The sequence below is a fragment of the Leopardus geoffroyi genome, chromosome X (genome assembly GCF_018350155.1).
Source record: "Leopardus geoffroyi isolate Oge1 chromosome X, O.geoffroyi_Oge1_pat1.0, whole genome shotgun sequence".
NCBI classification, from domain to species: Eukaryota; Metazoa; Chordata; class Mammalia; order Carnivora; family Felidae; genus Leopardus; species Leopardus geoffroyi.
The window spans coordinates 103,158,467-103,174,055 of record NC_059343.1 but is presented as its reverse complement, the minus strand read 5'-3'; the positions used below and the strand labels follow the sequence as shown (position 1 = coordinate 103,174,055).

The 15,589-nt window shown below is 38.0% G+C and overlaps 1 protein-coding gene across 3 annotated transcripts in view; it reads left to right on the top strand.

The window, feature by feature from the left end:
* The window catches only part of TENM1 (teneurin transmembrane protein 1), a 783,454-nt gene that overhangs the window by 468,428 nt on the left and 299,437 nt on the right, over positions 1-15,589 (top strand). For all 3 annotated transcript variants that reach the window (XM_045472379.1, XM_045472378.1, XM_045472380.1), the window contains one exon: positions 988-1,226. In XM_045472379.1, coding sequence (XP_045328335.1) covers positions 988-1,226 — 239 coding nt within the window. The remainder of the gene's footprint in view (positions 1-987; positions 1,227-15,589) is intronic.

The window sequence follows — 15,589 nt, the reverse complement described above, 5'->3', positions numbered from 1 at the left end:
GATTCTAATACAATATTGTCGTCTGTAATGACTCTACTGTACATTATATCTTCAGGAATTATTTATCTACTAGTTGCAAGTTTATGCCCTTAAACATCCCTGCTGTTCTCTGACCTCTCAGGCCCTGGTGACCACCATTCTGTTCTCTGTTTTTATGAGTTTGTGGATGGACCTCGAGGGCATTATGCTAAGTGAGATAAGTCAGACAGAGAAAGACAAATATGGTATGATACCACTTATATGTGGAATCTAAAAGAGTCCAACTCATCATGTATAAATGTTATATTTAAAAATCTGTAAAAAAAATATTGAACTCCAGATAATATGCAAGTTGAAATATATGAAGGGAAGTATACTGATGTATGCAATTTACTTTGAAGTGCTTAAAAACTAAGATGGACTGATGGATGAAGACAGGAACAGAGAGATGGGGAAATATGTGGTAAAGTTAGTACAGTCATATGTCTACTGTAGAATCTAATTGGTGAGTATATGAGTGTTTACATAAAATTTTTTCAACTTGGCTGTATGTTTGACAACTTTTATAATAGAATATTGCTTGAAAATATGTCTGTGAAAGCTAATCTCTAAATAAAATACTGGTTTCTAAGACAGTCAGATTTCAAATATGCCAGATGATATTTCTGTTTTTGAATCAACTCTTGAGTATCATAGTTAATGAAAAGGAGCAGTATAGCAAATAACATCAAACGTGGAACGTTAACACTCAAGGGTTTGAGAAATTCACTAGCCAGCAAGTCAGGGAACAGAAGACCTCTCTCTGCCTCCTAAAAGTGTAAATGGAGAAAACAAAAGGAGACCACCAAAGGCAGTTTGGAGTTAACTTGTTGGTATATGACAATTTCATGGGGACACTGCAGGTTCTCCTGAGCTTTGTCAAAGCGTGATTGAAATTAGTGTACTTGGTGTCTTTGTGACAACTGGCTTTGGTTTTATAGCCCAAACTTTTTGTTTCCTTTTTTGCAGGCATTTCCTGTTTAAACATGGATCTGGCTCCTCAGCTATCTTCAGTGCAGCCAGTCAAAACTACCCTCTGACGTCCAATACCGTGTACTCGCCCCCTCCCAGGCCACTTCCTCGAAGCACCTTTTCCAGACCTGCCTTTACCTTTAACAAACCTTACAGGTGCTGCAACTGGAAGTGCACGGCCTTGAGCGCCACTGCAATCACAGTGACTTTGGCTTTGTTACTCGCCTATGTGATTGGTAAGCCTTTTTTGCCATGTCTCTTTTCTTCTCAGTCTTGTTTCGCTTGTGGTGGAGGTAGGGGAGGAGACTCTCTCTCAACTCTGGGGCCCAAAATTTGAACCAAGCCTTAGTATTATAAATAACAGACGGATTTCTAATGAGGTGGTGTTTTTTTTTGTTTTTTTGTTTTTTTTGCACTTCCTAACCTTAAATACTGCTGAGGAGAGTAAGGAATGCTCCTTGAGAAGAAATATTTATACTACTAACGCAGTCTTATTGATTGCAATTACTGTAGTTAACCATTTTCCCTTCAATTAAAAGGTTGTTATGGTTTTCTCATTAGAAGTCATAAGTACCAATCTACAATAGCTTCTTAAATTATAGTTAAACAATAATACTGCTACCAGATTTTCAGGTAGCAATTTCATTAAAGTAGTAGTTATTTGGAAGCTATCAGAAAATCCAGCACATAATTTCTTCCCAAGAATTCAGTTTTACACCGAGATTTAAAAAAACGTATTCTTCTATTCACAAGGTAAATGGCTTGCAGAATTGTACAGATACTGTGTTTGGGCGGTAAAGGAGAAAACAGTCTTGAGGCACTCTTTCCACGTTTAAGAAAAATATTGTTCTGGAGTCACCCTGATTAAAGTCCCCCTCACTTGATAGTAAATTGTATTGATTTTTCTGGATGGCATTTTATTTTGACTGAACATTAATTTCCTTGCTCGAGTGGTTCTGCAGTCTCAAATGTAAATTAACTTTGGGCGCCTGGGTGGCTCAGTCGGTTAAGCATCCGACTTCAGCTCAGGTCATGATCTCACGGTCCATGAGTTCGAGCCCTGCATCAGGCTCTGTGCTGACAGCTCAGGGCCTGGAGCCTGCTTCAGATTCTGTGTCTTTCTCTCTCTCTCTCTCTGCCCCTCCCCTGCTCATGCTCTGTCTCTCTCTGTCTCAAAAATAAAAACATTAAAAAAATTTTTTAATGTAAATTAACTTAAGAAACATGTACTTTGTGGAAGCCCTATTCCTAGAACGAATAGAATATCATGGTAGAGAAAGATTCTACCCAGGTATGGCACTAGTAACTTCTTTTCAGGTTAACCTGGTTTCCTAACTGAAGCAGAATTACCCATGAAGGTACACTGAATATGATTCTAAGTTGATTAAAACAGATTTGGACTTTCTTGAAATTATAAACAATAAGGGGAGTTTGGTTTATTCAGATTTATTCAAAATAAATGTGAACAATAAGAAAGTTCACAGAACCGATTTTATAGGAGTCATAGAACAGGGGATGCCAAGTAAATAGATTTATTTTGTAGGGAAGTCACTGATAATGTCAACAGTATAGGAACATAGCATATATTGATGTTCATGATTATCTCTTTTATATTTTTATCATACAATCTGAATATATTTGAATGGTGCTTCTATTGAATATGGATAATATTACCTATAATATCAAAATTGTGTCTTTTATCACATTTTAGGATAACCCAGCATGTATATTTATTTGGTTTGTAATAATCTGTAATGAGGAATAATGCTGAAGGAATGAAGCTAGGGGATGACAAAGTACTGTAATACAAACATGATTTTAATATGGAATCACTCAAAACAAGGAGTGATTTGAGAAGTCTAAATTCATTAGAGGCCTTTTTAAATGTTCTTGTTCAATTATGAGACAGACTCTTACCTTATGGATTATCTTCTATTAACTTTTACTGTATAGAGAGATAATGTTTTAGATCTAAGACTTAATAACCCCGCTATAAACAAATCCAGATAATAGCAAGCTTTTTATTAATAGGTTTATATGGTGTTCAAACCTATGTTTCCATTTAAATTTATTATGATGGCCTTGTATCAAAAATTCTATTATATACTTTGAGACTTGTTTAATTAGCTTATATATTTATTTATTTCATAAGTGAAAATAGAACATTTCAGTCATTGCAAAGTCTGCCTTTTTTATAGGGTGAACAATGTCATATGATATCGACATGACATTAAGGCAATATAGTGCAGTCATTATGAACATGGATTTGCAGACCTCTGCCCCTTATTAGGCATGTTACCTTGGGCAAATTATTTAACATTTTATGGCCTCCATTTCCTTATCTGATAAATGGGCCTAAAATAGTGCCTATAACATAGAGTTGTTATGAGAATTAAATGAGTTAATGTAACAGAAGAAGTTGGAATAGTACCCAAAACATAATAAGTATACAATAAATGTTAAATATTATTATTGTTGTTGTTGTTATCATCATTCTCTTTATAACTGTTGTTCACTATTTTTTAAAAAGTGTTTATTTATTTATTTTGAGAGAGAGAGAGAGAGAGAGAATATCCCAAGCAGGCTGTGCACAGTCAACACAGAACCTTATGCAGGGCTTGATCTCACGAACTGCGAGATCATGACCCGAGCTGAAACCAAGAGTCGGACACTTAACCGACTGAGCCACCCAGGCACCCCTGTTATTCACTATGAAAATTCAGTGGCTCTCAGAGTTAACCATGTTTGTGGCTGTATCCCAGCATTGAGATCAGTGCCTGGCACAAAGCAATCCTATCAATAAAATTTGTCAACAAAAATGATTGATGCTAAGCATTTTACTTATATTAGCTCATTTAATTCTCACAACAATCCTTAAGGGCATGTATCGGTATTATATATAGTTTAGAAGTGAGCAAACTGAGGCACAGCAAAGATAAGAGGTCATGTAGAGGTCATAATGAGATTAAGAGGTCACCTCACTAGAAAGTGGGGATCCTGAGCTTTAAGCCAGAGTGGACTGACTGCAGAGCACATAGTCCTCTTTGGCACTAGGCTTTGCTGCCCCTCCAGCACGGCAGCAAACTCTGTAGCTCACTGACTTCTTGGTCTAGTAAACAAATCCACCAATTTTGTTGTTATTAAATTACAAATTAAACTACATTTACCTGGTCATCCATTGCAACGGTGTGTGCAGCTAAGCTTTGTTGATTGGCGAAAGATATCTGTTCAAATCATTTATTGTGAGCTATTTTAGATGTAGAACTATCAGGCTAAGTGCTAGCACAGTGGGTTGAATTGGTTCAAAATGAGATGTTAATGGCAAATACCATAACTTTTTTTTTTCTATCATGAACTGGACATTATGTGACTTTGGATAGGCCAATTAAAGTCTCTTCCTCGATTTACCCCGTCTTTGCCATATTGCAAGCCACCTCAGGAGGATAGGGTAAGGATTCCTCAGCAAGCATGTAGGTGAATGATGTCACTTAAGAACTGTAACATACAAGATGATTTTTAAATGGCTTTCTGTAGTCAAAGTAAAAAAGTATTACATTTCCAAATATGAAACTATTTCACTCTCAGCTCTTGCTGAGTCTGTCAGAGTCATCATTTTTTTTCAATCCCCCCTTTGCAGTTGCTGTATAACCCAAGTAAAATCTTACACTGAAACTATTTACTGCTTCTGTTTCCCGTGCAAATTCCTTCCTGCTATTTCATTTTCCTCTATTATCCATTATACATAACCTTTAGATACTAATGGCTGTATGCTGTGCTGCCCTCAATCCACTGGGGGAAATCACATCGATATCAATGGGACATCAGTAGACGTTCTGTGCATTATGGCTCTGTAAGTGGTCATTGGAACACTGTGGAAATTCAGCACATGAAAAGTCAGAGCTAGGTGGTTCAGGCACCCAGCCCCATCCCCACACCTCCCCACTATGTCTTTCAGGTCAGCAGGAGAGTAATTCTTTTAAATAAGTTTTGAGGTCATAAAATCTGGTGAAGGGAGGCATGGAAGGATACTGATTATATGAAGATATCATGGAATGGCTATTGTCATCACTTCCCCATAAATCTGTAATATTTTCCATGTGAATCAAAAAATATGTCCTTGTGCTTCATCCTCTCTGATATTTTGGCATCAGTGATGTATCAGTGCCAGTCAGAAGCACATTTGCTTGAATTTACAAATAAGCCATATGAAGTAGTAGTCAGGAAGACAGATGACCATATGTAAGGCATCGAGAGAAGGCGAGGTTAAGGTACTTCATCAATGGTTGCGAAGGGCACAGATGCAGCTTCTCTGGTAATCTTTGATGTTTTGATCAAGTTTCTCCACAGTCAGCACTTTCTGGAAGAGGCAGTAGAAACTCACAGGAATACATTGTGCCTGGGGTCAAATGGGCTGCTGCATTAAATGAGTAGGGGAGTAGGGATTTCCGGCTCTCAAAACCAGTATCATTAGTTAATGACATTGATGTTCCTTTTCCTCTGCTATGAAATTGGAAACGATTCCTACCACCTTCAGGGTATGTAGGTAGTGTCCAAACTCTATAGATGAAATAATTTCAGTCCATAATTCTCCTTGGCATGACATACTATATATAGCCCACATGTAGAAAGTTGACCAGAATGGATATTAATATAGAATTAGGGGAGAGAGAATATTAAGCCCAGTTCTCTGATCAAAAGTTTAGGGAGGAAACTATTCAAGAGGGCAAAGGGCCTACTTCACTTTGCTGTCTGCACCAAAATTGAGTGACATTGATTTCAGTGCTTTCTTGTGCCTCCTTTTTATGGATCCAAATTGCCCCGCTTTCTGGGGCTGTTATTACAGGGGAGCGAGAAAGTGCTGGAAGTGATAGAATGAGAGGAGTAGAATGTGTTCATTTTGCCTTCTTCACAAAGAAAGTGTAAATGCCTCACAATACGGTGAAGAAATGAAACAGAATATGGCAAATTTTGATTTCAGAAAATTCAAGAACTTAGAGTTTTCTTTTAATATAAAGAATAAAAATGGAGGGTTTCCCCCATTGAATCTAAACACACAAAGCCCCTTCACACAAAGTTTACTAACTGTAGATAAATACACTTAGCAAAAGTCAATCTCTCACTTTCTAGCAACTTTATTAATGCCTCTGTGCCTCAGTTTCCTCATCTATAAAATGGGAATGTTGATAATAGCTTGCCCACGGATTTTCTTTTTAATTAAAAGACATGAAGCATGGAAAACACCTAGGGCATTGCTTAACAGATCTAAATCAAGACTAATGGTTATTATCAGTGGAACAAGATTATTATTAGGATTATTAATTTGAGCCAAGGTAAGCATAATGAGCATGTAATTTATCCTAACGTGAACTACTTTTATTTCCCTTCTTGCCAAAGTCATCTGAAACTTTTTTTTTTCTTTTAAGAACTGACATGTCTGTTTCACAAGAACCCTCTGATGGGTTTGTTGTTTCCCTCTGCCTGGTATAAACTATCTGTAACTTTGCCTTTATTTTACCAATTTCCCTTTTCCTTGGTGTTTTGACCCTTCAAATGGTTTTGTATTTCGATCTGGAGGCCGTATCTGGGTTGAAACACATTTTCATTAAAATACGTTATAGCTTATAACATTCAAGAAATGACTCAGCATATAATGCTAAAAAGCATTTTACTTTATCCTTATGGCCATTATCAATCCTTTTGGTGTCCTGTTTAATACTTATTACTACATCCAGTTCACTCTCATGGACCTATTCAAGATAATGATGGCAGTTTCTGCATTAGCATTGACTTTGCCTCCTACCCATGAATCTGCTAACTTTCTAGCAATCTCTCTAAGAAGGGGTCTGGGAAATGGTAGTATAACTTCAGTCTAATTATAAATCTGCCATCCATGCATTTATCAGAACTCTTCTTTAAAAGAGATTTATATTTTCATCTGACATCACCTTTTGGTGTAATATTTTCCATAAGTTTTATCTCCCCTATGTTAAGTGGCACTTTTACCTGTCATAAATAAAAGTGTAAATTCAATCCAAATCAAATGCACTAAAATGACAGGAAGAACCTGCATCACATATAACTAATTTGCAGAACTACAGTTAGCACTGATTGCTCAAAATGAAGGCATTTTCATGAAAGGCAAATATTTCTCTTATTTTTTTCTTAGAACTCTAGCACCCTGTGGATTTAAAACATAGAGTAAGAGAGATAATGTCTTGGGTGAATGAGTAGTGAGTTAAATATATGTCTTACGTCAAAGGATTATGTTAAAACAAAAACAGAGGGGTACCTGGCTAGCTCAGTGGGTGGAGCATGTGACTCTTGATCTCAGGGTTGTGAGTTCGAGCCCCACGCTAGGTGTAAAGATTACTTAAACGTAAAATGTTAAAAAAAAAAAAAAGATATTATTTTGTTGCCTCAAGAAGAGGCAGTCACCCTACTAAGTACTTCCTATATAGCACTTTCTTAGCCTAGGTAGAGAAATTAAAATGAGACTATGTGAAATAGATAAAGATCCACTAGAAGGCATAATAAAAGAGGACTGGACAAGCGTGTCAGTAATTTTGGATCTTTGCATGCTTAAGAAATTTGAGAATAGCAAGGATCAATCTTGCAAATTCTGAAAAAACATCTCAAGAAACCTCTGATTTCAAAGTAAATAATGTGAATTCTGTTGCATAAAGGAAATTTCACTCTTGTTTAACTTAGTTTCTCCTCATCCAAATTATATATATATAATACATATATATTTTATGTTATGTGAATATTTTTAGACCCACATTGCATAAGTCGTTAAGTAAGTAAGTCACTTACTCTGAAGTGAATAAGAATAAGCTAAATTAGAGCAATGGCTTTGAAACAAATGGCTGGTTAACCCATTTTAAACTTCAGAAATGTGGCTGAATTTTCATATAGAAGAGCCAGCGTGTGGAAGGCCAAGTCTCAGCCACAAAACATCCGATTCATCACAGCCCAAACTAAGAGGTGGCCTCTTACAGGGTGGAGACACACTCATATGGGGCTTAGCAATATTCCCGTTACAGAGCGGTGAAGAAGCACAATGTGTATGATTAAATACAAGTGGATTGGAAAACCTGAGGAAGCACAAATGGAGAATATGGGAGGGTGGCAGGAAATGAAGGTAGTCAGCAGGAGCAGATCATGAGAGGCATTTTAAGCCACGTTAAGGTACTTGTAATTTATTCTGAGAGCAAATGGGGTGTTTTTATGGTTTTTCATTACAGCAGGAAAATTATTTGCTCAGATTTCCATTTGGAAAAATCACCCTAATGGCAATATGGAAGTTGGAATTGACAGGCAGGACGATGGAGGTTGTGAAATCGAAGTGATGAAGACAAATTAGGAGACCATTGTAGTAATCCAGGTGAGTGAGAGTGAGGGCATCATCTTCTGGGAACAGAGAAGGGGAAGATGGAGTCGAGAAGTATTTAAAGGATAAAACACACTTACTTGACTCAGTGCCTGTTTAGCTGAGGCAGGAGAGAGAAGAGTTGTTTGGCTTCCAGACTGGGTAGGTGGTGACGCTGTTACCCATGATAGAGTGTTAGAAGAAAGAAAGAGGTTTAAGGGTGAAAACAGACATAACAGGTCAGGATACCTCATACATGATTAGATATCTGGTACTGAATGTTTAGAGGTGCCTAGCCGTGGGGAAGCCAAAATCATGGGGGCGGAGCAAGAAAAAAAACGTGAAGGCTAGAACTCTGGGGAATACTAAGATTCAAGAAGGCCAAGCACACAGGATCTATCTGGTAGGCAGACTGAGAAGGAGCAACTAAAGAGGCTGGAGAAAAACTTAAATGATGGTGATAGAACAGTGGTCCTCCGTGTGTGGTCTGGGGACCACTGGGGACCCCAAGACCCGTTGGAAGGTCCACAGAGGAAAACTGTGTACCCAACAGCACAAAGATAGTATTTATCTTTTTCACTATAATTCTCTCATGAGGATACAGTGGCGTTTTCCAGATGCCACATGATACGTGAAATCACAAGAGATTGCATGTAGAAGCAGACGGGAGAATCCATTTCTCTTCTATGAAGGCAGACATTAGATTCTTAAAGATGTAAAACAATGTCACACTTCTCAGTCATTTTTGTAAAATATAGTTATTTATCAGAAGATAATGTTATTTATGTTAAAACATAATGGTTTATTGTTACCATTCAGTAAATGAATAAATACATACTTGTAAAAAGTTATCAGTCAGTTTCTAATACAGTAAGTATTGATTAGATATAACCTACATCAACCAAGTCTCTTTGGTGTCCTGAGTAATTTTTAAGAGCATATAAAGAGGTTCTAAGACTAAAATATTTGTAAAGGGCTGAAGTAGGGAGACTAAATACCTAATGTTTCAAGAAGAGCAATTAAGTGAAATAAGGACAATTTATTGTTTGCACCAAGGTAGTAGAGGCTTGCAGGCAAAGTATAGCACGAGGACAAAGGGATAAGGAAATTACAGTTGCTGGTGATAACGTTTTTGAAGTGCTCAGCCAAAGGATCAAACTTAATAGGGAAGGAAACTAGGAGATGGAAGCTAATGGCACCCTAAACAAGAGATGGGTCCAGATGTCTACACATCTTGATGATATTGTGGGGTAGTTATGACTGTGAGTAAGCTTAATAGCTAAGATGAGATGATCACAGGGTAGTGCTTCAGAAATTTTGATTTCAGACTCACAACAATGTGGAAAACTGTGATCCCCCAAATGTTTTAGAACACAAAATGTAATTCCCCCTATATATTTTAGACAAGTTAAGAAACATATATGAGAGGGGCACCTGGGTGGCTCAGTTGGTTAAGTGTCCAACTTTGACTCAGGTCACGATCTCGCGGTTTGTGAGTCCCTCTCTCTCTCTGTCCCTCCCATGCTCGTCCTCTGTCTCTTTCTCTTTCTCTCTCAAAAATAAACATTAACAATTTTTTTAAAAAAGAAACATATATGAGGAACTCCTTCCAGATGAAGTTTGCTCAGGGAAGGCTGGATTCTTGGCTAGGTGTAATCTCACAAGGTCCCTGGGTAGACTCATATGCCCACCAAAATATGAATAGTGTTTATTTATTTTTTTATAAGTTTATTTATTTATTTTCAGAGAGAGAGAGAAAGCAAGCAAGCAGCAGAAAGAGAGGGAGAGAAAGAATCTCAAGCAAGCTCCACACTGTCATCACAGAGCCTGATGTGGGACTCGAACTCCCTAACCGTGAGATCATGACCTGAGCAGAAACCAAGAGTCAGACGCTTAACCAACGGAGCCACCTGAATAGTGTTTAAATAAGAGCACTGTATTACAGCTTAAATAAGAGTTTAAAAAAAAGCACTGCATTATATTAGATCCCCCAGGATAGGCAAGACACATGTGGATTTCTAGATCACAGTATAGCTCCACAAGAGCTCCTTTCTTGGGGTTTTTATTGCTCTCTATGGGATAAAAATGAGCAAATTAAGAGGGTCCAAGATGACCCACTGTAATTTTCTGCTGATCAAAACTTCATCATAGTATTGCCAATCTAGTTAAATGTGGACCTCGTGTAACACATTATAGTTAACTTCTAGAGCGATTGCTTACCATGAGAATTTCTAAGGAAGGGCCTCACAAATGTCTGATTATCAGGTTGAATTGGAAATAGGAGATCCTTAACTGGAAGAAAAGACATAGGATATGTGCTTTGTAAAAAACAAAAAAGCAACTCTTGATTCCATTTCTTTTATAGTAAATGAATTTTGTCTCCTAATCAAACGATTAGGAAACTGAAGGCTATCGTAATGTGCATGGAACATTGGAAGAGGTCGTTGAGCTCTTAACTACTTGTGGCTGTGGCTAAAACTGAATGCAAATGTGATTTTGACAGCAAGTAATCTGTGTTGTTCTTTTTTTGAGAGAGAGAGAGAGAGAATGAGAGAGAGCGAGTGGGGGAGGAGCAGAGAGGGAGGGAGACACAGAATCCAAAGCAGGCTCCAGGCTCTGAGCTGTCAGCACAGAGCCGGACGTGGGGCTTGAACCCACGAACGACAAGATCATGACCTCAGCCAAAGTCAGACACTTACCCGACTGAGCTACCCAGGCGTCCCAAAAATCTGTGCTGTTCTACCATGTAGTACAGAAGAGGCAGAGTTTTCTTTCTGATATTCTGAATATCTTTCTGATATTCATCTCTTTCTGATATTCATAGGTTTCATCAAATCAGCGAGCCCCATTGTTTATGTTGTAGACAACCTAGTTTCAACTTCCATTCAGTTTTGCCCTTTGTTCACGGAAGGAAGTATTTAGATAACTTTTGGCCTTGAATTTTGTTGTAATTAAACATAAATATTAAAGGGGCGCCTGGGTGGCGCAGTCGGTTAAGCGTCCGACTTCAGCCAGGTCACGATCTCGCGGTCCGTGAGTTCGAGCCCCGCGTCAGGCCCTGGGCTGAGGGCTCAGAGCCTGGAGCCTGTTTCCGATTCTGTGTGTCTCCCTCTCTCTCTGCCCCTCCCCCGTTCATGCTCTGTCTCTCTCTGTCCCAAAAATAAATAAACGTTGAAAAAAAAAAAAATTATTTAAACATAAATATTAAATATGGCACATAATAATACCACATAGTGTCCTTTGTGTCTACCATATCTCCAGATACTTTGCAGAACTAATAAAATTATGGAGTTAAATGAAAATAATATTAAATAGAGATGGTAGATACAAGATTTTGGATTTTACTTATAACACGAAACCAAGCTAATACCAGTTGTACAGTGCATGAAAGAGATACCAGCTGTCAAGAAATTAGGCACAAGTGGGGCACCTGGGTGGGTCAGTCAGTTGCGCGTCTCATTTAGGCTCAGGTCGTGATCTCACGGTTTGTGAGTTTGAGCTGTCAGCACAGAGCCCCCTCTGGATCCTCTGTACCCCTTTCGCTCTCTGCCCCTCCCCCACTCACACTCTCTGTCTCTCAGAAATGAAACCTTTAAAAAAACCCACAAAATAGGCACAAGTATACTGTGCTATGAAAGAAAATGGACACTTTTGAAATGGAGTGGTTTTATTAAAGATCATGTGCTATCTGCAGACATAGAATCCAGATGAACCCAAATTTCTGAAGTTTATCAAATTATTCAGCAGTTTCCCCACCACCTAGCAGAGACCCAAGAAGTTCTTATTATCTTTGACCTTGGTGGTAAATCTAGCCTCAGTCCATCCATATGTAGTTAAATGGTCAGGTTTTGAACCTAGGTGAACTATTTGTTTTTTTGGAAGCGAAAATTTTTATGTCAGTGGGAAAATGTGGGAAAGCACTGCACATGCTCAGTGCGACTCCAGGCTATAATAGCACATGCTCAAAGATTATCATATAGGTTATTGCAGAGGTAGTTAAGATTTACCAACATAGAAGGCTGTGGGAGTATTTGAAAGCCAGCTGGTACAAATAGAACCTTTCTTTGTCATGCCTAAAACACAGCCTGTTCAAGACTGAATAAAACCCAAACAAACCATTAGTATCTTTGGTTTCTGTTCCCGTCTGCTGCATATTTTTAGCTTAGGTTCCCTGACCAAATTCTGCCCTTGTATTAACTGGCATAACTTTTCTTGCTGATAGGCACCAGTCTTGTCTTTTAAATTAGTGAAGTATAAAATGTAGACATAGCAACCCATTAATGGGAGGGAGGGAAGCTGATTTTTAAAAACAGGAGATTCAAGGGACAATCAAGATTAAATACGTAAATGCACTTCCCCCAAAAATGATAAAATGAGTTTATAGAGTCCAGTGATAGGTATGTCTTTTGGCCCAAACAAAACAGAATGATTAGTATACATAGCCAACTGGTGCATATAGTCCTATTTTTATAGGAAATTATACTGCATGTGTCTTTTGTGATTTCAGTAGGTGGAAAAGAAACAAAAACAGTTAGACTTCTCAATGACTATCTCAGAAGCCTTCTGGCTAATGAGGCCAAGGTCATGAGCTCAGTTACTTTTTCCATCTTTTAGCTCTGTTCTGTTTCATTACCAAAGTACATTCTCAATCTCTTGTTTTGTTCCATCCCCCAAAACAGGAACCTAGTTTTGCCTTTTACTCCCTGATAAAACCTGAACTCAGAAATGAATCTGATGACCTAGACAGGTTTTTCTTGAACACATAGAATTCATTAAATGCTATCAACTAATTTAAAAACATGTCTGGAGATTTTACATAACATATTTGGTTTACACCAAATTTCTAGTCTTTCTTGAAAAATAGAAAAATCTGGCATACCAAAGCTTCCGTTCACCCATTTGCCCACACATTTATTGAGTACCAGGCACTTTTCTATCTAATCTTTTGCATGGCAAAAATAATATGGCAACCGTCGACTAGAGCTAAGTAGGGAATCCTCCTAAAAGGACCATGAACTCTCCAGTACATCAGAGTACCCATCCTGCCCTCTTCACTCTTTTGTACCACCTGCCTTCCTTTTGGGTAGGGATTTAGACTTGCAACCCACATAATAAGATAATTCACACTGAAGTAAAAATGGCTGTGACAAAGAAAATGTATTATATCTCCCTAACATTATGTGCATTTTAATAGAGACGACAGGGTTGGAAACCAAGAATGGCAAATCTCTGACATTAATGTCATCACTTCCCTGTCCCAGACCCATCCAAGATAAAAGTCATCAAATGCAACAAACATTCTTTCCTGCTGAGTCTAGATTCTGTAGTCGGAGTTTACTCAGAAGTTGAAAAATATTTGCCATCATGACTTTGACTTAAAGAAATGAGGTCCTCATTATGAATTTATTATCATTAGAGGTGTAAGAGGAAGAATTATGTAGCGCAGGAAAAGACACTTGAAAACTCAACACAATCACCCTATTAGTAAATCTGGCCCTGTTCACAATTAGACATGATAGCCCTAATGTGGTCAACTCTCTCCTATGTACATAGGATTGAACATAAAGGACACTAGGCAGGTAAAATTATAAGACGTTCCCACCATGAGAGATTCATTTCAAAGTGCATGTTTCTACATGTGTTTCTATTAGTATCTATAGATACTAATAGTGAGTTCTGAGTTTCTGCAGAATAATATTGGTCCCTGAAATCTAAATCTATACACCTCATCCTCCAAAAAGAAACGCCAACCAACAAATAGAGCAAATAAAACCACACAGAAACCAATTCAATTGCATATGTAGGAGACAGAGAGTTCTACACACTTCAAATGACATATAAGTAGAAAAATAAACACCCACAAGAAGCAGAACTAGGTTCGTAGCCCACACCAGAGCCAAGAATCAAAGACTAAATAGAAACAAGGATAGGAGTGCTGAGGCCTAGTGTTGACAGAATTAGTAAAACTCCCGGAGCACCTGGGTGGCTCAGTCAGTTGAGTATACTACTTTGGCTCAGGTCGTGATCTCACAGTTTGTGGGTTCGAGCCCTGCGTCCGGCTCTGGGTTGACAGCTCGGAGCCTGGAGCCTGCTTCAGATTCTGTGTCTCCCTCTCTCTCTGCCCCTCCCCCACTTGCAATCTCTCTCTCTCTCTCTCTCTCTCTCTCTCAAAAATAAACATTAAAAAAAAAAAAATTCCCATTAACAAGAAGTCCCACATTCTAATGAGCTAATGAGAACAGATCTCAGACCTGGCATTTGAGAACACTGGCTACTGAAAATTGAAAGAAATGTGCTTTAAAGCATAGAACTAGAGTTGGTAACTTGGAAAGCACAACTCCTGAAGGTGCAGGGGAGCTGACCTGGAAAGAATGTCCCTTGGAGGCTTGATGGTGAAGGGAAAGAAGAAAACAAAGGCTAGAATTTCAGGATCCCATAGAAATAAAAGTGAATCACAAAATTAAGGAGCTATACCAAACCCCCTATCCAAAAGTCATTCGTGGATTTTTTAAATGGCACTTTAATAAGAACTAAGAAGCATAGTAACTAACCTGGTAAGTCACCCAAATTCCTGACTCGTAATACAACTGTTCCTGCTGACCTACGAAAATGTTTCAGAATGAACATAAAAAGGCAAACAGTTAGTTTGGGTATAGAAAAACAGTTTTAAACATGCCAGGATTCAAGGAATACTGCATCCACAAGCCATACCAGATTTGAAGTCAGCAAACTTTTTCTGTGAAGGATCAGATAGTAAATATTTTAAGCTTTGCAGGCCATTACAGTTTCTGTCACAGATACTCAACCTATAGCCAAAAGCAGCCATAGGCAAGATGTAAATGAAGGAATGTTACAATGATCCAATAAAATTTTATCAACAACTGAATTTTGAATTTGATAGAATTTTCACATGTCCTGAAATATTGTTTTTCTTTTGATTTTTTTTTCAACTATTAAAAATGTAAAAGGTGTCCTTAGCTCGCAGGCCATACAAAACAAGCATTACACCAGATGAGGCTAAGGGTAATAGTGTGTTGATTTATGATTTAGAGAACAAGCTTTATCCAACTAAGAGATGATGAGGGAGTCTTTGGCAAAATCACTGCTGGTGAAAATTACATCTACTTAATTGTAGATTTAAGATTATGACAAAGGTGGGGACAGAGATGTAAAAATAGTAGGTAAATATTATATATTTTTATAAAGTCATAATAATTCAGTGGAACAGAG